Source organism: Mustelus asterias, chromosome 5 (genome assembly GCF_964213995.1).
Source record: "Mustelus asterias chromosome 5, sMusAst1.hap1.1, whole genome shotgun sequence".
NCBI lineage: Eukaryota > Metazoa > Chordata > Chondrichthyes > Carcharhiniformes > Triakidae > Mustelus > Mustelus asterias.
Genome location: NC_135805.1, coordinates 29852208 through 29879081, shown reverse-complemented (window position 1 = coordinate 29879081; position 26874 = coordinate 29852208). Strand labels below are relative to the sequence as shown.

The following is a 26874-nucleotide window of genomic DNA, read 5'->3' as shown; positions in this document are numbered from 1 at the left end:
GGCTTTTTTCTCCCCTAGCCTCAGCGGAAAAAGCCTGCTTGCATTCACTCTATCTATACCCATCAAAATCTTATACACCTCTATCAAATCTCCCCTCAATCTTCTACGCTCCAGGGAATAAAGTCCCAACCTATTCAATCTCTCTCTGTAACTCAGCTTCTCAAGTCCCTGCAACATCCTTGTGAACCTTCTCTGCACTCTTTCAATCTTATTTACATCCTTCCTGTAACTAGGTGACCAAAACTGTACACAATACTCCAAATTCGGCCTCACCAATGCCTTATATAACCTTACCATAACACTCCAACTTTTATACTCGATACTCCGATTTATAAAGATAAATTTACCCTACTAATTCCCCTGACACTAAGGGGCAATTTGTGCATAACCAATCCACCTAACCTGCACATCTTTGGGCTGTGGGAGGAAACTGGAGCACCCGGAGGAAATCCATGCAGACACGGGGAGAATGTGCAAACTCTACACAGACAGTCACCCAAAGCCGGAATTGAACCTGGGTCCCCGGCGCTGAGAGGCAGCAGTGCTAACCACTGTGCAGTCCATATTCCTTGGTAAGACTACACCTGGAATATTGTGTGCAGTTTTGGTCTCCTTATCTGAGGAATGATGTTCTTGCTATAGAGGGAATGCAGAGAAGGTTTACCCAACTGATTTCTGGAATGGCAGGTCTGTCATATGAGGAGAGATTGAGTCGGTTAGGAATATATTTGCTGGAGTTTAGAAGAATGAGCAGAGGATCTCATAGAAACCTATAAATTCCAACACAACTCGACAGGGCGAATGCAGGAAGGATGTTCCCAATGGTGAGGATGTCGAGAACCAGGGGTCATAGTCTAAGGATACAGGGTAAACCTTTTAGAACTGAGATGAGGAGAAATTCCTTCACCCAGAGAGTAGTAAGCCTGTTGAGTTTACTAACAGAGAAAGCAGTTGAGGCCAAAATCTTGTATGTTTTCAAGAAGGAGTTAGATATAATTCTTGGGCGAAGGGGGTCAAAGAAAATGGGGGGGAAGGCGGGATCAGGTTATTGAGTTGGATGATCAGCCATGATCATAATGAATGGTGGAACAGGCTCGAAGGGCTGAATGGCCTACTCCTGTTCCTATTTATATGTTTCTATGTAATCGTTGTGTTCAGGTGACTGTCAATTAATGAATAACCTTGTTAGGAAGTTGGCCCATTGCCAATTCAACTGCTTGAGATTCTGTTAATCACTGAATTGTTGATACTGCAGCACTGAATCATCTATCTAAGTTAGGAATAAACTGAGCTGTTATAATATTGAGCTATGATGAATGTTCATTTTCAATACATCATTCCTGTTTGTATTTTCCACATTAGCCATATAAAATACCTTTACTTATTAGGGTTATTATTCAGCATTTGTGGAGAGAAAGAGGCATCGGAATTTTCTGGTCCCACTGCGGTGGGTTCTCCATGTTTGATGTTGCGAGTTATTCAAGCATCTATTGACTTTGCTGGGAGCAGAGGATCACGCTGGCGGGAGAGGTCAGAAAATTCCGGCCAGAGTTAATGTTTCAGGTCAATGACCCTTCATCAGACCTCTTAATGATGGGTCATTGACTTGAAATGTTAACTCTGTTTAGCTCCACAGATGCTGCTTGACTTGCTGAGTATTTCCAGCATTTTCTTTTCTTATTTCAGGTTTTCAGCACCTCCAGGATTTTGTTTTTGTTAGGGCTATTACTTCTTTCCCAAGCACTGTCCAGGAACAGTTTGGATGCAACAGATGGGTTCTGGACCAGAGCACAACTTGGGGCCTAAGTGTCCTGTGAGGCCTGATTCAAACTTACAGCTCAGATATTCAGGCATCCGGGAGCGATTCCAGCTTTGGGTGGCTGTGTAAAATTTGCACGTTCTCCCGTGTCTGCATGGATTTCCTCCAGGTGCTCCGGTTTCCTCCCAAGAGGTGCAGGTTAGGTGGATTGTTCTTGCTAAATTACCCCTTAGTGTCCCAAGATGCCTAAGGTAGGGGGATGTGGTGGGTAAGATGCTCTGTCAGAGAGTCAATGGGCCAAATGACCTCTTCCTGCACTGTATGGATTCCATGATATTTAGTTCATCTATCCTACCTTTCTAGTGAAAGATTCAGAATGGAAATGGTGATGAGAAATCTGCGATGATGTTTCTTCTAGTCTGTGTATATTCACAGTTACTGTTTATTGTACCCAAGTACTTGTTCATATTTCCACCTCTTTTTGAGTGTGTAGAAATAGAATTGATTTGTAATTAATATTAAAATATTCAAGTAACCTTTTTGCCTTTGCTCAGTGGATCTACTCGTGAATCGTTGGAAAACTGGATTGCTGGCCCCAAGAGAAATGTTTGGCTCTATGGCATGTGTTCAACTCCCAGAATGTCTACTTAAAGATGGATATGCAAATTATGAGCAAGCAGAGATCATCCAGAATGTCCTTTACAGCCAGTATAACATTGAGGTATGGTAGATGATATTTATTACATAATTCCTGTTTGCTTTTCACATTGCCAGCATAAAATATTTTATGCTCACTCTCATGTAACTAAGGACCATCGAGAAGACCTACGTAGGCTACACAGGTAGCAGTCCCATGGCACTATGGTCCCTGGGGCAGTGACATAGTCTGCCTAGCGTCACATTGAAGTGGCTCTACCTAAATGAATTTTTCCCATTTTGATTTTTACAGGTAATGGTGCAGGATTTTTTGTCTGTTCAGCTGCTGATCAGTAATCTTTTTAAATTAATATATGCCTAACAGAAGTGTAATTGAGATGTCTGTGGGCTCGTGTTTATTTCAATCCCCTGTGAATGAGATCATGCTGCAGTACCATGGTTGAGATGACAGCAGCACCTCTGCAATCTTCCTTGAAAGGAATGAGTAATAGTGACATTGTAGGTCTAAACAGAAGATAACGGAACAGGGTATAAAGAAATATGATGTGATATGGATCAGGGTGCTAACCTTCCCACTTTGGATGGGACTCTAATAGAATTAGTAATTGGCCTCCTGACTGCTAGTGACTTGGGAGAAAGGGTTTCTGTTTGCATGAATTGTGCATGTGCAGTATCCTGGTATCATGGCTTACAACCAAACTGTTTCCTGAGCCAACCGTCTCCCTGCTATTTGAAAACATCACTTGATTGTCAGGTAGGAGGATGACATTATTGAGGCATAAAATATAACAAAGGAAATAAGAACTGGAGGCCATTTTGCCCCTTGAGCCTATACTGTCATTCTGATCATTCTTGTCTAGAGGATGAAGCTGAGTTGTACAAATTTTTAATCAGTAAAGGAATCAATGAGTAATGGGGATAAGGTGAGGATGTGGAGCTGAGGATTATTATTTCCTATCAGTCATGATCTCATTGAATGGTGGTGCAGTGATGGGCCAAATGACCTACTTCTGCTCCTTGGTCTTATGGTCTTATGAGATCATCAATTAATCCTGTCACATTACACATTGTAAGAAGTCTCACAACACCAGGTTAAAGTCCAACAGGTTTATTTGGTAGCAAATACCATAAGCTTTCGGAGCAATGCTCCTTCGTCAGATGGAGTGGTCTCTGTTCTCAAACAGGGCACAGACACAGAAATCAAGTTACAGAATATGATTAGAATGCAAATCTCTACAGCCAGCCAGGTCTTAAATGTACAGACAATGTGGGTGGAGGGAGCATTCAACACAGGTTAAAGAGATGTGTATTGTCTCCAGACAGTACAGCTTGTGAAATTGTGCAAGTCCAGGAGGCAAGCTGTGGGGGTTACTGATAATGTGACATAAATCCAACATCCCGGTTGAGGCCGTCCTCATGTGTGCGGAACTTGGCTATCAGTTTCTGCTCAGTGACTCTGCGCTGTCGTGTGTCGTGAAGGCCGCCTTGGAGAACGCTTCCCTGAAGATCCAAGGCTGAATGCCCGTGACTGCTGAAGTGCTCCCCCACAGGAAGAGAACAGTCTTGCCTGGTGATCGTCAAGCGGTGTTATTCATCCGTTGTCGTAGCGTCTGCATGGTTTCCCCAATGTACCATGCCTCAGGACAACCTTTCTTGTCTACCTGATACGCTGCAAGAAAGGATGTCCCGAGGCATGGTACATTGGGGAAACCATGCAGACGCTACGACAACGGATGAATGAATACCGCTCGACGATCACCAGGCAAGACTGTTCTCTTCCTGTTGGGGAACATTTCAGCAGTCACGGGCATTCAGCCTTGGATCTTCAGGTAAGCGTTCTCCAAGGCGGCCTTCACGACACACGACAGCGCAGAGTCACTGAGCAGAAACTGATAGCCAAGTTCCGCACACATGAGGACGGTCTAAACCGGGATGTTGGATTTATGTCACATTATCAGTAACCCCCACAGCTTGCCTCCTGGACTTGCACAATTTCACAAGCTGTACTGTCTGGAGACAATACACATCTCTTTAACCTGTGTTGAATGCTCCCTCCACCCACATCATCTGTACATTTAAGACCTGGCTGGCTGTAGAGATTTGCATTCTAATCAGTATTCTGTAACTTGATTTCTGTGTCTGTGCCCTGTTTGAGAACAGAGACCACTCCATCTGACGAAGGAGCATTGCTCCGAAAGCTAGTGGCTTTTGCTACCAAATAAACCTGTTGGACTTTAACCTGGTGTTGTGAGACTTCTTACTGTGCTTACCCCAGTCCAACGCCGGCATCTCCACATCATCATTACACATTACCAGGAAACATTGTTCTCAGAAGTTGTCTCGAATACATCTATGAAGTCATCCTGAACTAAAACTACCTTTACCAATTTGAATTGTTTCATCTATATTTGGTGGATTGGCCATGCTTAAATTGCCCCTTAGTATCCAAAGATGTGCAGGTTAGGTGTGTTAGCCATGGTAAATGCATGGGGTTACGGGGATAGGGCGGAGGGGAGGGCTTGGGTGGGACTCTCTTTCAGAAAGTTGGTGCAGATTCATTGGGCCTAATGGCCTCTTCCTGCACCATAGGGATTCTATAGTTCTGTATGAAGATAAAAATTGCCCATAATTAATATGCAAATCCCTATTATTTGATGATTTATGCTCTTTCCATCAGTGTAACTACAGTTAGGGGGACCTATAAACTCCTCCACTAGTGACTGTTTTTAATTGCTATTTCTTATCTCCAACCAAACTGACTCTATCTGCAGGATTTGGTCACACTCACCCCAAAACCGGAAAATTCTGTCTGAGGTCAGTGGATCTTTGCATGGTCTGCCCTCCACCCCCCCCCCACCCCCCCCACCCCCCCCCCCACCCCCCCACCACCTCGTCCCCCCACCCACCACCTCGTCCCCCCACCCCCCCGCTACAATTCCTGTGACGGGCAGTACAGGAAAATTCCCCCCAGTATCTCACTCATCCGAGCCAAGATCATTTCTCACTACTATATCAATCTCATCCTTAACTAACAGGGCTACCCCATCTTCCTTTTCCTTGCTTCCTGTCCTCCTGAAAAGTAAAATTCCCTTGGAAATTCCATTCCCAGCTTCAGTGACCTTGCAGCCATGCCTCTGTAATGGCTCTCATATCAGACCCAATTATTTCAAATTATGCTATCAATTTATTCATCTTATATTGAATAATGTATGCATACAGATAAAGAGCCTTTAATGCCACCTTTATCATTTTTCCTGACTCTGATACTATTTGCTGTGTTTGCATGCTTTTACCATTCCTATCATACTCTGGTTATCATTCTCCATATCACACCCAGCAGTATTGCTTCATCCTTTCTCATTAACATTTTAACATTTCCCCACACATGAACTCTCACCAGGACACTTGGCCCAGTGTATTTTAAGTGTCTCAACAGTACAGCTTCCTCTATTCCCAGCCCTAGTGTCAGCGAGCTATGAGTCAAAATCAATTTTTAATGTATCAACTCGCTGCTCTTACTCCCTCAGCAAAATCTCCTACCTATGTTGTTGGTATCTAATTTCCAGAAGACACGTGATGAGATGCCACATCAAAGGTTATTGTGAAAAATAAAGGCTCATAGTATGCGGGGTAAATTATTGGCATGGATGGAAGATTGGCTAACAGGAAACAGAGTAGGCATAAATGGGTTATTTTCTGGTTGGCAAGGTGTACTACATGGATCAGTGCTGGGGCTTCAACTTTTTTATAATCTATATAAATGACTTGGATGAAGGGACAGAAAATACGGTGGCTAAATTTGTTAATGACACAAAGATAGATAGGAAAGTAAATTGTGAAGAGGACATAACGAGGCTACAAATGGACATAGATAGGTTAAGCGAGTGAGCAAAGATCTGACAAATGGAGTATAAAGTGGGAAAATTTGAAATTGTCCATTTTGCTAGGAAGAATGAAAACGAAGCATCTTATTTGAATGGTGAGAAATTGCAGAACTCAGAGGCAGAGGGATTCGGGTGTTCTTTGCATGAATTGCAAAGGTTAGTATGCAGGTACAGCAAGTAATTAGGAATGCTAATGGAATGTTATAGCTAATTGCAATGGCAATTGAATACAAAAATATCGAGGTTATGCTTCAGTTGTGCAAGGCATTGGTGAGACCACCATATTGGTTTTCTTATTTAAGGAAGGATGGAAATGAGTTGCAAGCAGTTTGGAGAAGGTTTGCCAGATTAATATCTTGAATGGGCAGGGTTGTCTTATGAGAAAAGGCTGGAAAGGCTAGCTTTGTTTTGCTGGAGTTTAGAAGAGTAAGAGGCGACTTGATTGAAAGGTATAAAATCCTGAGGGGTCCTGACAGGACAGATGTGGAAAGGATGTTGCCAAACCAAAAATTGGAAACTTTAATATAATAAAAGCAGAAAATGTTGGAAATACTCAGCAGGCCTGCCAGCGTCCATGAAGAGAGAGAGAGTTAATATTTCAGGTAATGAGAGAAAAGGCTGCTCCCCAATTTTCCAAGGTACACTTGAAGCTGAAGGCAAGGCAACCAAGGGGAGGGCTTGTAGTTTCTGTTTGTGGGGGGCATAGTACCAAGAGTGACAGAATAAATTGGAATGGGGAGGGAAAAGAAAAAACATCCTTGTGTGCTGCAAGAGCTATAAGCTATGGGGGAAAATATGGATGATTGGACTGCATACGTTAAGAGAAAGCCAAGTTATCAATGCTTACAACTTTAATGAAGGTGCCCAATTTCATCTGGTCTCAGAAGCTAAACAGACTCAGGCCTGGTTAGTATTTGGATGGGAGACTGCGTGGGAACACCAGATGCAGTAGGCTTTTGCTGCTAGCAGAGGCTGCTCACATCACCCACTCTCCACATTGACTCTGCCAAACAATCAATGAGTAAGCTTTTTGCAGTAGGGTTCTTTTTTTTTCTCACCACCCTCACTTTATTTTGTCCATTTCTTTGCTTCCACAAAAGACAGGTGGATCACACAGAGTGAAAGGAAAGCAGGAAAACATATTTGGCTAGCAAGAGTTCAGATACATAGTACCCAGGGGTAAAAATTCAAGATGTGGAGATGCCGGAATTGGACTGGGGTAAACATAGTAAGAAGTTTAACAACACCAGGTTAAAGTCCAACAGGTTTATTTGGTAGCAAATGCCACCATCTTTCGGAGCGCTGCCCACTCCACCTGACGAAGGGGCAGCTACGCTCCAAAAGCTAGTGGCATTTGCTACCAAATAAACCTGTTGGACTTTAACCTGGTGTTGTTAAACTTCTTACTAAAAAAATTCAAGAACAGACGTGTAAGATAGCCAGTATCAGATCTGCCGCCGAGTATACACAGTTCCCGAGATTAAGTTCCATTACAGTTAATACCTTTGCCTTCACCTTCACCCCCTCACCTTCCAACCCGCACTCGCCTTCCCCCCCACCCCCTCCCTCGCTTTCCCCTCTGCTACATATTTGCTTCCTGACCCCTCTCTCGATTTCCCCTTTGGCACACACTCACCTTCCCGCTGCCCCTCCCTTGCTTTCCCCTCAAAGTGTAGAGGCACGAAGCTTCACAATATTTAAGAAGCATTTAAATGAGCATTTGAAATATCGTGGCATACAAGGCTACGGACCAAGTGCTGTAAAATGGGATTAGAATAGATAGGTGCTTGATGGCTAGTGCAGACACGATGGGCCAAAGGGCCTCTTTCTGTGCTGGAAAACTCTAAACAAATTCAATTCACTCCATGTGATATCAAGAAACAACTTGTGCTCCAGTACTTGCCATGCTTCAAGCCAAGATGTTTCAGTACAGTAACAACACTGGCATTTACCTGGCAATATGAAAAATTGCCCAGGTATGCGCTGTACACAAAAAGCAGGACAAATTCAAGCTGGCAATTACTGCCAGGCTACTCTCAGTCATCAGTAAAGTGATGGTAGGGGACATCAACATTGCTATTAAGCAGCACTTAATCAGCAATAACCAGCTCACAGACGCTCAGTTTGTGTTCTGCTAGGGTTGCTCAACTCCTGACCTTATTACAGCCTTGGTTCAAACATGGACAAAAGAGCTGAATGCCAGAGGTGAGTTGAGAATGACTGCCCTTGACATCAAGAAAGCATGCGACCGAGTGTGGCATCAAGGAGCCCTAGGAAAACTGGAGTCAGTGGGAATCAGGGGGAAAACCATCCGCTGGTTGGAGTCATACCCGGCACAAAGGAAGGTGGTTGTGGTAATTGGAGATCAATCATCTCAGCTCCAGGACGTTACTGCAGGAGTTCCTCAGGGCAATGTCCTAGACCCAACGATCTTAGTTGCTTCATCAATGACCTTCCTTCCATCATAAGGTCAGAAGTGGGGATGTTCGTTGATGATAGCACAATGTTCAGTATCATTTGCAACTCCGCAGATTCTGAAGCAGTCCATGTTCAAATGCAAAAAGACCTGGGCAACATCCAGGTTTGGGCTGATAAGTAGCAAGTAACATTCACACCGCAGAGGTGCCAGGCAAATGAAGATCTCCAACAAGAGAGGATCTAACCATCACCCCTTGACATTCAGTAGTATTACCATCGTTAAATACCCTATTAAATACTGTGGCTACCAGAGCAGTTCAAAGGCTAGAAATGCTGTTGCAAATAGCTCACCTCCTGATTCCCCAAAGCCTGCCCACCATCTACAAGGCACAAGTCAGGAGTGTGATGGCATACTTTCCACTTGCCTGGATGAGTGCAGCTCCAACAATACTGAAGAAGCTCAACACCATCCAGGACAAAGGAGCCTGCTTGGTTGCTACCCCTTCAACAAATACTCACTCCCTCCATCACTGACAAACAGCGGCAGCCATGTGTACCTTCTACAAGATGCACTGCAAGAACTCAGCAAAGCTCCTTAAATAGCACCTTCCAAACCCACGACCACTGCCATCTGGAAGGACAGAAGCAGCAGATACCTGGGAAAACCACCACCTGGAAATATATCGCTGTTCTGTCACTATCGCTGATTGTAAATGTGACCTAACTAAAGTTCTATACAGCTGCAACATGACTTCGCAATTTTTATACTCTATGTCCGACCGATGAAGACAAGCATGCAGTACACCTTCTTGACCACCTTATCCATTTGTATTGCCACTTTCAGGAAACTGAACCTGTACGCCTAGATCCCTCTGTATGTTAATGCCATTTACTGTATACTTCCCTCCTACATTAGACCTTCCAAAATGCATCAGCTCGCATTTGTCCAGATTAATTTTCATCTGTCATTTCTCCGCTTATCTATATCCTGCTGTATCCTCTGGCAATCCTTCTCACTAGCCCGCAGCTCCCCCAATCTTTGTGCCCTCTGTAAACTTACTAATCAGACCACCTACATTCTCCCCCAAATAATTAATACATATTACAAATAACAGGGGTCCCAACGCTGATCCCTGCAGGACACCACTGGTCACAGATCTCCAGTCAGTAAAACATCCTTCCACCGCCACACTGTTTTCTATGATCAAGCCAATTCTGTATCCATCTTACCAGCTCACTGTGGATCCCATGTGACTTCATCTTCTGTATCAGCCTGCGAAGAGGGACCTTGTCAAAGGCCTTGCTAAACTACATGTAGACAATAATCACCACCCTGCCCTCATCAATCATCTTTGTCACTTCGTCAAAAAACTCAATCAACTTTGTAGGATATGATCTCTCCCCACACAAAGCCATGCTAATAAGTCTATATTTTTCCAAATGTGTGTAAATCCTCTCCCTAGGAATCTTCTCCAATAACTTCTCTACCACTGACGTAAAGCTCAGCGGCCGGTAATCTCCTGGATTATGCCAGTTGCCCTTCTTAAACAAAAGAACAACATTGGCTATTCTCCAGTTTTCTGGGACCTCGCCTGTGACTAAAAAGAACACACAGATCTTGTACAAGGCCCCGGCAATTTTCTCCCTCGTCTCCCCCAGTATTCTGAGATAAATCCCATCAGGTCCTGGGGACTTGTCTACCTTCATGCTTTTCAAAACACCTTTTTTATATCGACATGCCCCAGAATATAAACATTTCCCTCTCTAGACTCACCATCCACCATGTCCTTCTCCTTTGTAAATACTGATGCAAAGTATTCATTTAGGACCTCACCCACTTCCTCCGGCTCCCCGCACATATCTTGTCTCCGGCTCCACCATGTGTCTTCCTCTTCCATAGTTTTTTCAGGATACAATTAGTAGGGTAGGCTGTATGGTAACACAGAGGCTGGCACTGCTGCCTCTCAACGCCAAGAACCCAAGTTGGATTCCGGCCTTGGGTGACTGTCTGTGTGGAGTTTGCACATTCTCCCCGTGTCTGCATGGGTTTCTTCCAGGTACTCTGGTTTCTTCCCACAGTCCAAAGATGTGTAGATTAGCCATGGTTACGGGGGTGGGGTGTTTGGATTTCCAAAAGGCATTTGGTAAGGTGCCACACAAAAGGTAACATACCAGCTAAGGGCTCATGGTGTAATAGAGGATTGGTTAATGGACAGGAAGCAGAGGGTATGGATAAATTAGGCAGGCTGTGACTAATAGTGTGCCACAAGGATCAGTGCTAAAGCCACAGCTATTAGTCTCCCCACTGTGGCGTGTTTTCCAGTGATGGAGGTGGCCACTGCTGGGATCTTCCGATCCTGCCAACGTCTACGCCATTCTGAGTGGGTCACCCATCCCACCACAGCAGGGTTTCACCTCTGGCGGGACTGGAAGATCCTGTTGGCAGAAGGACTGGAAACTCCCGCCATGAGAGCAATGTATCTAGGTTTGCTAATATAAAAACTAGGAGCAGGAGTGGGCCATTTGGCTCCTCAAACCTGCTCTGCCATTGAATAAGATCAGTGCCAGTATATCCTTTCTCAAGTCAGGAGACCAAAACTGTACACAGTACTCCAGGTGTGGCCTCACCAGCACCTTATACAGCTGCAACATAACCTCCCTGTTTTTAAACTCCATCCCTCTCACAATGAAGGACAAAATTCCATTTGCCATCTTAATTACCTACTGCACCTGCAAACCAACATTTTGTGATTCAAGCACAAGGACACCCAGGTCCCTCTGCACAGCAGCATGCTGCAATTTTTACCATCTAAATAATAGTCCATTTTGCTACCAAAATGGATGACCTCACATTTACCAACATTGTATTCCATCTGCCAGATCCTTGCCCACTCACTTAAACTATCTATATCTCTTTGCAGATGTTTAGTGTCCTCTACACAGTTTGCTTTACCACTCATCTTAGTGTCATCTGCAAACTTTGACATACTACACTTGGTACCCAACTCCAAATCATCTATGTAAATTGTAAACAATTGCGGTCCCAGCACCGATCCCTGAGGCACACCACTAGTCACTGATGGCCAACCAGAAAAACACCCATTTCTCCCCCTCATTTCTTTCTATTAGTTAACCAATCCTCTATCCATGCTAATCCATTACCCTTAATGTTGTGCACTTTTATCTCATGCAGCAGCCTTTTGTGCAGCACTTTATCGAATGTCTTCTGGAAATCCAGATACACGACATCCACCGCTTCCCCATTGTCCACCGTGCTCATAATGTCCTTAAAGGTGGATAGAAAACTGGTTGGCAGAGAGGAAACAAAAAGTAGGAATTCATGGGATGGAGGTGAGGGGACATTTCTTCACCCAAAGAGTGGTGAGCCTGTGGAATTCATTACCACAGGAAGTAGTTGATGCCAAAACATTGAATGTATTCAAGAGGCGGCTGGATATAGCATTTGTGGCAAATGGGATCAAAGGTTTTGGGGAAAAAGCAGGATTAGGCTATTGAGTGGACGATCGGCCATGATCATAATGAATAGCGGAGCAGGTTCAAAGGGCCAAATGGCCTCCTTCTGTTCCTATCTTCCATGTTCCTATGTTAAAGAATTCCTCTAAATTAGTTAAGCATGACCTGCCTTTCATAAACCCATACTGTGTCTTCCCAATGGGACAATTTCTATCCAGATGTCTTGCTATTTCTTCCTTGATGATAAATTCAAGAATTTTTTCCACTATAGAAGTTAAGCTAACCAGTCTATAGTTACCCGCCTTTTGTCTACCTCCTTTTTTAAACAGTGGTGTCACACTTGCTGTTTTCCAATCTGCTGGAACCATCCCAAAGTCCAGCGAATTTTGGTAAATTACCACAAGTGTATTTGCTATTTCCCCCACCATCTCTTTTCGTACCCTGGGATGCATTCTATCAGGGCCAGGAGACTTGTCTACCTTTAGCCCCATTAGCTTACCTAACACTGCTTCTTCAGTGATAATGATCGTTTCCAGGTCCTCACCTGCCATAGCCTTCTTGTCATCAATTTTTGGTATGTTATTTGTGTCTTCCACTGTGAAGGCCGACATAAAATACCTGTCCAATGTCTCAGCCATTTCTTCATTTCCCATAATTAAATGCCCCTTCTAATCCTCTAAAGGACCAATGTTTACCTTAGCCATTCTTTTTCTTTTTATATATCTGTAGAAAGTTTTGCTGTCTGTTTTTATATTCTGAGCTAATTTACTCTCATAATTTGTCTTACTTTTTATAGCTTTTTTCGTAGCTTTCTGTTGGCCTTTAAAGATTTCCCACTAATCTTTGCCACTTTGTATGCATTTTCTTTCAATTTGATACCCTCCTTTATTTCCTTAGATATCCATGGCTGATTATCCCTTTATCTCCAATCCTTTCTTATCACTGGTATATACTCCTGATGAGCACTGTGAAAAATCACTTTGACAGCTAGGTGGGAATGTAAGCTTTGAGGACGCCACAAAAAGGTTCCAAAGAGATGTGTGGAACTAGGTTAAGTGAGTGGGTAACAAGATAGCAGAGTGAGTATATAATGTGGGGAAGTGTAAGGTTTTCCTTTTGGTAATGAGACAGAATTAGTCAATAACCTTATGGTAACGGAGCCTCTAAATGCCAGCGATTGCAGCATGATAGAATTTCATGTTCAGCTTGTGGGGGAAGGGGCATATTATGTTGTCAGCAGTCAGGAAGAGCAAAGAGGAAGACAGTCATAGTTCCTGGTCTGGGTGCCAGAATGAAGCCAGTCCCGAGGTTCTGAGAGTCATGTTACAAGGCAATGGATGGCAAACGCATCATAGTCCCTCTCCAGGGAGGGGCATTGGCTGTGCTCTGTACTTAGAAAAGATACATCTTGGTGTATAGGACATGGTCATGGTCTTAATGTCGTTAGCCATAGTCTTGTCTTCTCTGGTGCTGGACTGCAAATGAGATGGTCAGAGTGAAGGTAGTAGGCATCTGCAGCCTATAAAGGAGAAAACATAATACAAAGGGAGGTATAAGAAACTTTCCAGGGAATGGCTACATATGTACACCAATGTGCAAGCAACCTCGAGATGGAGAGAGGTGAGGTCCACAATAATCCTCAGAGTGCCTCAGAGGAGAGGTACCATGAGGTGTATAGCTCCACACAAACCATAATCGAGCAGACTATTGACATCCTGAAGATGTGCTTATGATGTTTGGACTCAGGTGGGGCTCTGCAGTACTCTTCAGAGAGAGTCTCCTGCATTGTAATGATCTTTTGTGCCCTTCACAACCTGGCGCTTCAATGGAAGAGGGAGGAATGGAGGAGTCTGAGAGCTCCTTGAACAACAAAGAGCAGAAGAGCCAGGAACCTGAAGAGGGAGATGAGCTTCAGTTTCCAGGTGATGATGCCATTGAAAAAGCACAATGTGGAAGATGTGCACAAGACACATTGATAGCCACAAGATTCCAGGAGGAGTAAGGTTCAGGCAAAGAGAGAAGGCCACATTCCTCCTGTCCCATAGTACCATGCCATTGCACTGCAAGGGATTTACAACCAGTCAGATCAACAGCAAATTCCACATTTGGACTTGTAACCTAAACCTACATGATCCACCAGGCCATGATCTGTGGACAGGACAGGGGTGAACCCTGTATGAATGGGCTCTGGATAGTGAAAGTCGACACAACAGCCCTTACTGTCAAAGAAATTGATGCATTCATGGCCATCTTAATGAGAAATGACAGTGAAATGAGGGCATGCTTGGAGATATCATCATCTTGTCTCGTGCTTTGCCACTATTACTTAGGAAACACAAGTGCAGCTGTCCCTTCAGGCTGCTGAGCAACCCTCACACAATGTTGTCTCGCAAGCAATACAAGTTGCAACTTCATTCAGCACTCTCTTTCAATAAGTAGCACATAACTATGGGTTTTCATATCCCATGAATGTGAGGTTCACAAAGAGAGGCAATGACTGAGTGGGAGGATGATTCGCCATCGCAATAAAAAGGACATGATGCCATCAAATGGCCAAACCATTTTCATTAACATCAAATGTATTTACAAAGTGCAAGATTTATACAGTGATTGAACACCTGTCACTCAGAAGGGACATTAATATTTCTTTATTTTCCTAACCCGAATGCAATTCCTGCGTGCAGCCCCACAATCTGTAGCAAAGATAGAGGCAGCCTCGTGAATGCAATGCCCTGCTCTCTGTGATGATCTTGGCAGACTCCCTCTGATGGCCCAACGCATGATAAGGGTCACTTGTTTAAGGGGAAGCAATGGCTTAGTGGTGCTATTGCCAGACGATTAATCCAGAAGCTCAGCTAATGTTCTGGGGACCCAGGTTCCCCAGCAGATGATGGAATTTGAATTCAATAAAAAATATCTGGAATTAAGAATCTTCTGATGACCATGAAACCATTGTCAATTGTCAGAAAAACCCATCTGGTTCAGTAATGTCCTTTAGGGAAGGAAATCTGCCGTCCTTATCTGGTCTGGCCTACATGTGACTCCAGAGCCACAGCAATGTGGTTTGCTCACAGCTGCCCTCTGAAATGGCCTAGCAAGTTCTAGATGGCCTAGATAGATAAGTCGCTGGGTCTGGATGGGATGTACCCCAGGTTACTGTGGGAGGCGAGGGAAGAGATTGCAGAGCCTCTGGCGATGATCTTTGCATCGTCAATGGAGACGGGAGAGGTGTTGGAGGATTGCGGATGTGGTTCCTATTTTCAAGAAGGGGAATAGGGATAGCCCAGGTAATTACTGACTGGTGAGTCTAACCTCAGTGGTTGGTAAACTGATGGAGATGATCCTGAGGGACAGGATATATGAGCATTTAGAGAGGTTTAGTATGCTCAAGAATACTCAGCATGGCTTTGTCAAGGGCAGATCGTGCCTTATGAGCCTGGTGGAGTTCTTCGAAAATGTGACTAAACACATTGACGAAGGGAAGGCGGTAGATGTGGTTTATATGGATTTTAGCAAGGCGTTCGATAAGGTTCCCCATGCAAGGCTTCTAGAAAAAGTGAGAGGGCATGGGATCCAAGGGGCTGCTGCCCGGTGGATCCAGAACTGGCTTGCCCAAAGGAGGCAGAGAGTGGGTTTAGATAGGTCTTTTTCTAAATGGAGGTCGGTCACTAGTGGTGTGCCCCAGGGATCTGTTCTGGGACCCTTGCTGTTTGTCATTTTCATAAATGACCTGGATGAGGAAGCGGAGGGATGGGTTGGTAAGTTGCCGACGACACGAAGGTTGGTGGGGTTGTGGATAGTCTGGAGGGATGTCAGAAGTTACAGAGGGACATAGATAGGATGCAAGACTGGGCGGAGAAGTGGCAGATGGACTTCAACCCAGATAAATGCGTTGTGGTCCATTTTGGTAGGTCAAATGGGATGAAGGAGTACAATATAAAGGGAAAGACTCTTAGTACTGTAGAGGATCAGAAGGACCTTGGGGTCCGGGTCCATAGGACTCTGAAATGGGCCCCGCAGGTGGAGGAGGTGGTTAAGAAGGCGTATGGTGTGCTGGCCTTTATCGATCGAGGGATTGAGTTTAGGAGTCCGGGGATAATGAAGCAGCTATATAAGATCCTCGTCAGACCCCACTTGGAGTACTGTGCTCAGTTCTGGTCGCCTCACTATAGGAAGGATGTGGAAAAGATTGAAAGGGTGCAGAGAAGATTTACAAGGATGTTGCCTGGATTGAGTAGCATGCCTTATGAGGATAGGCTGAGGGAGCTCGGTCTTTTCTCCTTGGAGAGACGAAGGATGAGAGGAGATCTAATAGAGGTGTATAAGATGTTGAGAGGCATAGATCGGGTGGACTCTCAGAGGCTTTTTCCCAGGGTGGAAATGTCTGCTATGAGAGGACACAGGTTTAGGGTGCTGGGGGGTAGGTACAGGGGAGATGTTAGGGGTAAGTTTTTCACACAGAGGGTGGTGGGCGAGTGGAATCGGCTGCCATCAGTGGTGGTGGAGGCGAACTCAATAGGGTCTTTTAAGAGACTCCTGGATGAGTACATGGAGCTTAATAGGATGGAGGGTTATAGGTAGGTGTAGAAGGTAGGAATGTGTTCAGCACAACTTGTGGGCCGAAGGGCCTGTTTGTGCTGTAGTTTTTCTATGTTTCTATGTTTCTAAGTCACTTAGTTCAAGGGCAACTAGAGATGGGCAATAAATGCTGGCCAGCCAGCGATGCCCATGTCCCATGAATGAATGAAAAAATATGCACCATCCCCAGCCTGACCAGCTGGAATTGATGAGGTCACAGACAAGGGGGACTTTGAGCAGCTGGACACCATTGGAGTGTGTTGTGTGGAGGCTCTCAGGGGCTCACCGGCTGATGCTTATCCTCCCTGTGGGTGTCTGAAGGCCCCTCCCTGTCACCTTGAGGAGAAGGGGCACCTGAGGGCAGGTGCCCCCTCCTGCCTAGCCATTCATGGACCCCACCAATGCCAATAACCATAGAGTGCAGATCCGAGTACAAATCTGGCAAAATCTGCTGGACCAAGGTCTCCAAGATGGTTGTCACTCTTCCTCAAGGCGCTGGCATGTCAGAGCCATGACAGCAGACTGAACACAGATGTGTGAGTATGCTCAGGTAGCGTTTAAATGTGCCCAGTCTTTTGACCTCATTTGGTAACTGCGGAACAGATTAATAGTTCCTGATCCGCCATCCGCTTCAGAGAAGTACTTGTCTACGTATATTTAATGAACTTCAGGCGTGAAATTGGCTGCAATTTCCTGCCATTCTGTCCAGTGGGAAATGTACCACAGAACCCCACCACCATGGCACTTTGTCTCAAAAATTGAAAATTCCACCCTTTGGGTCTATCTTTATGGCTGGAGGATTTAGACAACTTCTCAAACATTCTAAGAAAGGATGAATTTAATACAATCACCATTACTAGGGAAATGGGTGCTAGGAAAACTGCTAGACTTAAAGGCTGACAAGTCCCCAGGACCAGATGGCCTGCATCCTAGGATCTTGCTTGCACACATAGCAGATGCATTGGTTATAATCTTCAAAAATTCCCTAGATTCTAGAAAGATTTCAGTGGATTGGAAAATAACTCATGTAGCACATTTATTCAAGAAAGGGGGAGACAAAGCAGGAAACTGTAAGCCATTTAGCCTCACATCTGTCATAGGGAAATTGCAAGAATCTATTATTATGGAGGTTATCGCAGGGTACTTCAATAATCATGATTTGCTTAGGCAGAGCAAGTTGATAAGATGAGGTACAGAGTCTGCAAAGGAATATAGACAGGTTACATCTCAGTCATAGAGGTCTATAGCACAGAAAATGCCCTTTGGCCCATCAAGCCTGTGCTGGTGAAAGACAAACCACCCAAATATTTTAATCCCATTTTCCAACACTCGGTCCATAGCCTTGTATGCCTTGGCATCGCAAGTGCACATCTAAATAGTTCTTAAATGTTATGAGGGTCTCTGACTCCACCGTCCTTCCAGACTCCCACCACCCTCTGGGTGAAAAGTATTTCCTCACATCCCCTCTAAACTTCCTGCCACTTACCCTAAATCTATCCCCCTGGTCATTGATCCATCCACTAAGGGGAAAAGTTTCTTCCTGTCTATCTGTGCACTGCATAATTTTATGCATCTTAGTCTTGCTCCCCCCCCCCCCCCCCGCTCCCTCTCTCCCTCCACCACCCCCACCACCCCAGTCTCCTCAGCTCCAAGGAAAACAACCTCAGGCTATCCAATCTCTCTTCTCTCTTATGTGGGCAAAAATTGGCAGATGAAATATCACCTCCCCTAAAATGGCAAAAGAATACTTGGCAGTATTACTGATATTGTGAGTTGTACAGCTTAAACGGTGTGAACTGCACGTTCCAATTTAAGCAGCCATTGGGGCATGTTATTTTTTGATGTTATTGGCATTAAAAGTCACAATGCAATCATTTTATTGCTTCCATTGGATTCAATTTGTTTTGTATATTTATGATACAAATATGAGTACAAAATGAGGAATTAACTCTGGTGCAGGTGTATTTCTTAATAAATGGAAAATGTGCTAGTGTTCTAAGCATTGAAGCACAATTTATCATTCTGTTGTTGAAATGTGGATGCATCTCCTACACGAAATGTATTTGCTGTGCAGGATGCCAGGGCTGCTTACAGGTCAGGCTGGGACTATTTTGTTCTGGACTAAGTGCAGACAGCCTAAAAGGTCATGGCAAGGAGAGACTGGAATGTGCTCATCAATCTCAGTTTGTAACTGAGAAGCACACAGTATTTTATCTTTTTGCCTCTATAACGAAGTGTAGTGGCATAACATTTTTAATATATTATCAGTTGATCTCCCGTGATGCTGTCAAAATAGGTGGATTTGCAACCAAAGATGTAGTGAAGCTAGAAATTAAAAGCATGTTATTGTTAGGATGAAAGTGACTGCTGCAAAATTGTTCATGTGTGTAATGAGTGTTAAAATTTACTGAGAAATGTAAATATAATGAATAAATTCTTAATTTTTGCAATTTTGTTAATAGTGTCTCAGTAAATTTGATAAATCGAATGTGGTGGGTAGATTCAAAATGACAGAATTTGGAAGTGCTCTATGCGTACTAAGGTAATCACCTCAATTTTAGCCTAAAGGTGAGTTCTGCGTGGAGTGGGAGAAACTGTTGTGAGGTTGTTTAACTGCAAGGCTGCTTCATTTTTTTCCCCCTGTGGAGTTCCTGCCCATAACTTAACTGTCAAACTTGGAAGCCTCTCGGATGGGAAACCTGCTTCACAGGGCTGAGGTCTGTGGCTTAGGGGAGTGAAAATGTTCATGGGGTGGGAGCTGGGACTGTCCTGCAGTATTCTGATAGTGGTTAAGGGGAGCAGATGCTAGTTGGGAGATCTAATGATTGGGGCCTGACAGCTCACTGGCAGATGGGTTTGGAGTTATTGGGATAGTTTGTAATGGCTGGAAGGAACACCTTGTTCCTGCTGTTCCCTCTGGCCTCCAAACAACAGCATATAAGCAATCACCTCACAAATTCAACCCATCTTGCTTTCTTTCAGCTGCCAAGTTTCCCAAAGCCCAGGCAACCCCCCAACCTGTAGTTAAAAGCAGATTAACTGTTAAACTGAAAATGTTGTAATATTTAAACAAACCAATGCGTTTGCCAGCCACCCCTTATCCAGCTTTCAAACCAGAGGTGGGCAGGTTCAAGGTAGCCTCATTTCCTGACCCAGAATTTGTTGCATTTCAACTTTTGAAATGACCCCAATCCATTCATTTCTGAGAATTAAGATTCAGCCAAAATATCATTATGGGAAATATAGGAACGTGCATCGATGCTGATCGCTTGGTTTGAAAAGACTGGGTAGAGATATTAAGGATGGGAAAGGGACGCTGCAAAATGGAGTCATAAAAGTTGTTTGTAAAAGTTGAGCAGTTGTTTAATATGTGTACTGTCCCATCACGCTACGAAGGCAAGTGAGCATGAACATATGTAGCTTTAGTGCTACATTATTCTGGTCACTTGGGAATGAAACCTGGGTCTGAGAGTGGCAGATCAACAGATCTAAAACATACAGGATATGGCTCATGCATACATGACCTCAGGATTTCCAAAAGCACTTTACAGGCAATGAATTGCTTTTGAAGTTTGGACGTTGTTGCAATGTAGGAAATATACATTAATCACCGAAGTTTATTTATAATTTGAATAACAGTGCAAAGACAGAGAACAAATTGTATTTAAAATAAAAATAGCTCACAAACAAGCTATGGCCCATGGCAGTTATCACTATGACTTCTAGCCCATCTGCCTAGCAGAAGTCTACCCTCCAATCCCGAAGCTGGTAAAATCTGAAGCAACATCACAGTGTCAGACTTCAGGTCAAACAGGGTTTGGTCCCATTTAGTGCCCAGTAAAATGGAATATAAATTTCCTGACTTTAAGATAAATATAGGAATTAAGTTTTACAGCTGTATTTCAGCTGGTGTTGCACAAAAGGTGCTACAGAAAGTGAATGTTGATGCATACTATTGTAAGGGACCAGCTAAGAAACTCCAAAGTATATTATGAAGTTAACAGAGACCCCAACTATTTTTGATTTTGGCATTAGTGTGAGCCTAAGGTGTTTTATTAACAACTCAATTAAAATGTAACAGAAAGAATGAGCTTAACTTTTACCAATTGAAATACTTAAACTTGACAAAGTATAATTCTTAATTGTTAGCTATTTTCATTCGTTCCAATTTAAGCAATATCCCCATAGACGTAAATTCCTCTTCAGAATCAGTTAGCAAGACAAACACACTTAAGTGAATTCCCAGTCCTTCAGCCTTTTAACCTCTCTGGACAGAGATACAGAGAAACCTGTCTTATGAGTCTCAGACAACAACACTCAAGAAGCTTGACACCATCCAGGACAAAGCAGCCCGGTTGATTGGCACCACATTTACAAATATCCACTCTCTTCACCATCAACGCCCAGTAACAGCAGTGTTTGATTTGATTTATTATTGTCACATGTATTAACATACAGTGAAAAGTATTGTTTCTTGCGCACTATACAGACAAGTTCATAGAGAAGGAAACAAGAGAGTGCAGAATGTAGTGTTACAGTCATAGCTAGGGTGTAGAGAGAAATCAACTTAATGCAAGTGTATACTATCTACAAGATGTACTGCAGCAATTCACCAAAGATCCTTAGACAGCACCTTCCAGACCATAAGACATAGGAGCAGAATTAGGTCACTCGGCCCATCGTGTCTGCTCCACTATTCAATCATGGCTGACATTTTTCTCATCCCCATTCTCCTGCCTTTTCTCCATAACACCTGATCCCCTTATTAATCAAACCCACGACCACTTCCATCTAGAATGACAAAGGTAGCAGATACATGGGAACACCACCCTCTCGAAGTTTCCCTCCAAGCCACTCACTGTCCTGACTTGGAAATATATCGCCGTTCTTTAGCAGTCGCTGAGCCAAAATCCTGGAATTCCCTCCCTAACGTCATTGTGGGTCAATCCACAGCACGTGGACTGCAGCGATTCAAGAAGGCAGCTCACCACCACCTTCTTAAGGGCAACTAGGGATGGGCAATAAATGCTGGCCTAGCCAGCGGCACCCATGTCCCACGAATGACAAAGACAGTCGCCTCCAGAGGAGCAGAACTCCAGTGAGACAGAGAGAGAAGGAGAAAACACCCCTTGCCTTTTACAGACCTGTGGAGACAGCTGTACATTGGGTGCCAGACTTCAATTTCCAGAGAGAGAGAAGAGCTGCTACTCCCTTTCAAATTCAACTGCAACTGCCTGCCTTTTTCTCTCTGGAAACCTAACTCTACCCACAAAAGATTTTCTTCTTGTCAATCAGCCTAATCAAATCCTACTCTGAAAACCCGAGGGAACAATAATGTATTAGCACAGATTAAAACAAACATTCCAATTATTAGGGGCAATTAACCTTCTGCAGTATCAGAAGATGAGCTACCAGCTGTAGCCAATCAGCACAGTAATCATAGTTGAAGTGTAAAACAATCCCTTGAGAAGAAACATGACACAAATACATTTCTTAAAGGCACAGCATCATCACACTATAGCAAAACTTCTAATAGATTAATGTATTATTTAAAATGTCGATTCAAAGCTTCTTTCATTCAGTCAGTGTTGCCTTCCACCAACTTATAGGTGGATGACAGTCATGTTTAAATACTATGGCAGCATTTTTACATGTAGTAATTGTGCAACCCACATCCAGGGAAGAGTTTCCAATTTTTATCTATAGTATAATAAAATAGTTACAACACAGAAGAAAGCCATTCAACCCATCAGGTCTGCTCTAGCTCTCTGCAAGCGCTGTTCATCCAAACATACACACACACACACTGGGCGATTCTCCCATCCTGCTGTGCTAGTTTTTTAGCGCAGTGGGGCAAGAGAATTGCACGTTGGCTGATTTGCAGGATTCCAGCGAGCATTCGTGCTATGCTTGCATCTCCCAGGCCCGGATTTCTGGCAGCATCTGTGCGGTGCTGCAAATCGGCGGGGAGGTGGGGCTATCATTTAAATAGTATTTTACAAACTATTTAAATGCTATTATTGGGCCCGGGACTGAATTCTCCAGGCCTGATGGTTGAATTCTCTCACCCTGCCAGAGTGTTTCACTCCAACGGGGATTACTATAGCTCCCCACTTTTGGGGAACAAGCAGGACGACCCCGCTGGAGTGAAGGGGGGGCAAACGGGGGCCCCCCTCGGCGGTCAGGCGGCAGGTGGGGGTGGTGTCCCTGGGCATGGGTACCCTGGCAGTGCCAGCCTGTGCCCCCTGGCACTGCCCATGGCACAAAGTGCCCATGCCCAGGGGGGAGCCTTGACACTGTCCACCGAGCATGGGGCAGTGCTAAGTGGGTGGGGCCTAGGGGGCGGGGCCTACTGGGGTCAGGGCCTAGGGGGGGATTGGTGGGAGTAGGGCGTCCCACTGTCACTCTGCATTGCGATCCGGTTGGGGCTGGATGGAGGCCAGCAATTTGGGGGGGCGGGGGGGGGCAGGTTGGGGTTATAGAATCATAGAAACCCTACAGTGCAGAAAGAGGCCATCTGGCCCATCGAGTCTGCACCGACCACAATCCCACCCAGGCCCTACCCCCATACCCCTACATATTTTACCCACTAATCCCTCTAACCTACGCATCCCAGGACACTAAGGGGCAATTTTTTAGCATGGCCAATCAACCTAACCCGCACATCTTTAGACTGTGGGAAGAAACCGGAGCACCCGGAGGAAACCCACGTAGACACAGGAAGAATGTGCAAACTCCACACAGACAGTGACCCAAGCCGGGAATCAAACCCAGGTTCCTGGAGCTGTGAAGCAGCAGTGCTAACCACTGTGCTACCGGTTGGGGAAGGGGGGGTCTGCTGGGAGTTGGGGGGATTGTCACTGCTGGAGGGGGTGTGGCTGGAAATCGGGTTGGGCCAGGATGGGGCGGGGGTTGGTGGCTGGCCAGCAATTCAGCTGACCAGCAAATCAGAGGCTGGCACTTCAGGCCCACTGCGCATGCACAAAGGCCCCGCTGATTGCAGCCTCTTCAGTGTGAATAGGCCCTGCCCCCTGAAATCTAATGATATTTACGCTGGTGGCCTCTGCAGTGCACAGAGTGTGGGACATTCTAGTGTGAACTCGCACTTAAAAAAACCAGAGTGATTTACTCCAGTTTTCCTGCAAATTCAACACTTAGAACTTTTTTGTAAGAATCGCCCCCACATTCTGCAGAAAAGACAATTTAAATTAGAAACTTTTAACATAAAGAATGAGTTTGAATCATATGAAATGGAAAGAGTACAAGGCTGTTATTGACAATTGTTTAGTAGCACAGGAATTGAATATAACTGAAAAGTGAGACAAGTTGCCAAAGGTTTTTATCTTACACGCATTAGCTTGTATTTGTTTAGATGAGTACAAGTTGATAAGCTTCACCAACATGTCTCTCTTTTCAGTAGCACCTACTATCTTTACAAATAGAGAGTCATTGCCAAATTGTAGAAATACTGCTCCAGTATGTGGCACTGTAAGCATAATACTTTTATTCCTTCTTGGGAGCATGTGGTCAATGCTGACAAGGTCAGCATTTATTGCTTATTTCTTTTTATCCTTGAGAAGGTGGGGGTGGGGAATTCCAAAATCTTTATCCAGTGACGATGTGGGAGCACCAATGTTTTTCCAAGTCGGGATTCTGTCAGACTTGGAGGGAAACTTGCAGGTGGTGGTGTTCCCATGTGCCCGCTGCCTTTGTCCTTCTCAGTGGTAAGGATTGTGTAGTTGTAAAGTGCTACAGAAAGAGGCCTGATGAATTGCTGCAGTGCATCTTATACATGGTACATAATGCTGCTACTGTGCACCGATGATGGAGGAAGTAACTATATCTGTGGATGGAGTATCAATGGCAGGTGGAGAGTATTCCATCACACTCCCAATCTGTGCCTTGTCGGCAGTGGATAGACATTGGATAGTTAAGAAATGAGTCACTCACTACAGACTTCCCAACCACTGACCTGTTCTTGTAGTAACACTATTTATGTGGTAGGTCCAATTAAGCTTCTGGTCAGTGGTGTCCCCCAGGATTTTGATGCTGGGAGATTCAACAATGATATGAATGTCAGAAAGAGATGATTAGACTCTTACTTGTTGGAGATGGCTATTGCCAGGCACTTGTGTGGCAAAAAATATTACTTGCACTTAGTGGCCTAGGGTTGAATGTTGGCTGGGACTTGCTGCAAGTGAGCTTGGACTGTTCTGAAATATTGTGAATGGTGCAGAACATTGTGCAGTCATCAGTAAACATCTCTACTTCTTCCGACCTTATGCTGGAGGGAAGGTTATTAATGAAAAATCTGAAGATGGCTGGGCCTAGGATACGACCCTGAAGAGTTCTGGCAGTAACGTCCTGGGGCTGAGATAACTGTTTCCCCCGCCCACCCACCCCCTGATTTCAATATTACCAGGGCTTCTTAATGCCACATTTGGTCAAGTACTGCGTCAATGTCGAGGACAGTCACACTCACCTTACCTCTGGAATTGAGCACTTTTGTCTGTGCTTAGTTCAAGGCTGTAATGAGGTCAGGAGCTGAATGTCCGTGATGGAACCCAAACTGAACATCAGTGAGTAGGTTACATTTTTTGTGAGACCATCATCTAAAGGAAAAAAGTACAAACCCAGGCTTGCAACTAAGTAGTTAACAGTTTCCAAAAGAAGTCTGTAAAGACCATGAGAAAGCAGAAACACTTGAAAAATGTAGAGAAAGTTATAAAGGAATTTATTAACAAAGCATTAGAAACAAAGAGGCCATCCCACATGCTGGCCTTGACTAAGCAAGATCCTGGCAGTGAAACCAGAAAGAAAAGGAACAACGCAATCCCACCCTTCCCTGCCCTCCTCTCTTGGCTTCCATCAACCCCATACTCACTGAGGCATTGATAGTGGCCTTGACAACCCCCCACTCACACACACATTGGGACACATCCTAGAGAGTTGGCAGTCCCTTCCCTCCCTCCCTCACTCCAACATTCCTACTGTAAGTCATTTGAAAACTCTGATTATTAGAAAACCATTGTAACTTTTGTTCTTCTTCATATTGCTGAATAAGAGTTTGAATAAAATATACTTTATTCATAAAATCTGTAAGAGTACATTGCACAGCAGTTTAATTGATTAAAAATGTTCAGCACAGTTCCATTTCTTTCAATACAATACAATATATGGCACTCCGAAGGTACCTCTCTACACTTCCAATTACAAGTTATATTTACATGGGGTGTCAGGGAGGGGTAGTACCTCTGGTGGGGGTGTATGGGGTGTCAGGGAGGGGTAGTACCTCTGGTGGGGGTGTATGGGGTGTCAAGGAGGGGTAGTACCTCTGGTGGGGGTGTATGGAGTGTCAGGGAGGGGTAGTACCTCTGGTGGGGGAACATGTCGCATCCTTTTTAGGGCGGTTTGTCCACCTTTGGTCCCCACCTGGCACTCAGCTCTCACCTCTGGCTCCCCGTAGCTGTTTGCTTGCGACAGCGGCCACACCCCGGGCAACGGCTTCGACAAGCCGGCTAAACTAGGTGAGGGTAGCCGATGGGTCTCAACCCTCGGTGAGATTGGGAGATGTCTGTCCCAGCATATGAAGATAGACTCCGGCGGATCGAGCGGACGAGACCAATGGAAGGTCCAACGGTCAAGAAGGCGGTCTCTGCAAGCGCCGTGGAACGCGAAGAGCAGGACAAGTCACAGTAGATGTCCTGGTCACCCACTGCGCCTAGTCCCATCTCCAGCCGTCTCGATTCTTGTCTTGCCACTGGATCCAGATGGGAATTGGGAAGAGAGAGTGAGGCTGACGCTGCGCAACTCTCCCTCACTTTAATCCAAATCACGTGCTAGTCTCGACACCATCATCATCATTATCATCACCGTCCTGTTCAACCTTTGAAGTCCTGTGGCGATGGGCGAGTGACGAAGCAGCAGGTGTGGATACACTGGGAGCTGTAGTCACGGACCTGCACACAGGCGGCTCAGGTCTAATGGTAGTTTTCCGCTGACCGAAGCAGCAGTGAAACTCGGCGTCTACCTGGGCGAATGAGCAGCCCTCATCAGGAACGCACTGCTCACCTCCGTAGAATGAGGAAGGGGTTAGAAAAGGTG

General features: G+C 44.7%; 2 protein-coding genes across 4 annotated transcripts in view; one reads left to right on the top strand and one right to left on the bottom strand.

Moving 5' to 3' along the window:
• The window catches only part of cdk19 (cyclin dependent kinase 19), a 329688-nt gene that overhangs the window by 29511 nt on the left and 273303 nt on the right, over positions 1-26874 (bottom strand). The window lies entirely within an intron of this gene.
• The window catches only part of LOC144493440 (uncharacterized), a 131913-nt gene that overhangs the window by 100432 nt on the left and 4607 nt on the right, over positions 1-26874 (top strand). For both annotated transcript variants that reach the window (XM_078212350.1, XM_078212351.1), the window contains one exon: positions 2314-2480. In XM_078212350.1, the coding sequence (XP_078068476.1) occupies positions 2314-2480 (167 nt within the window). The remainder of the gene's footprint in view (positions 1-2313; positions 2481-26874) is intronic.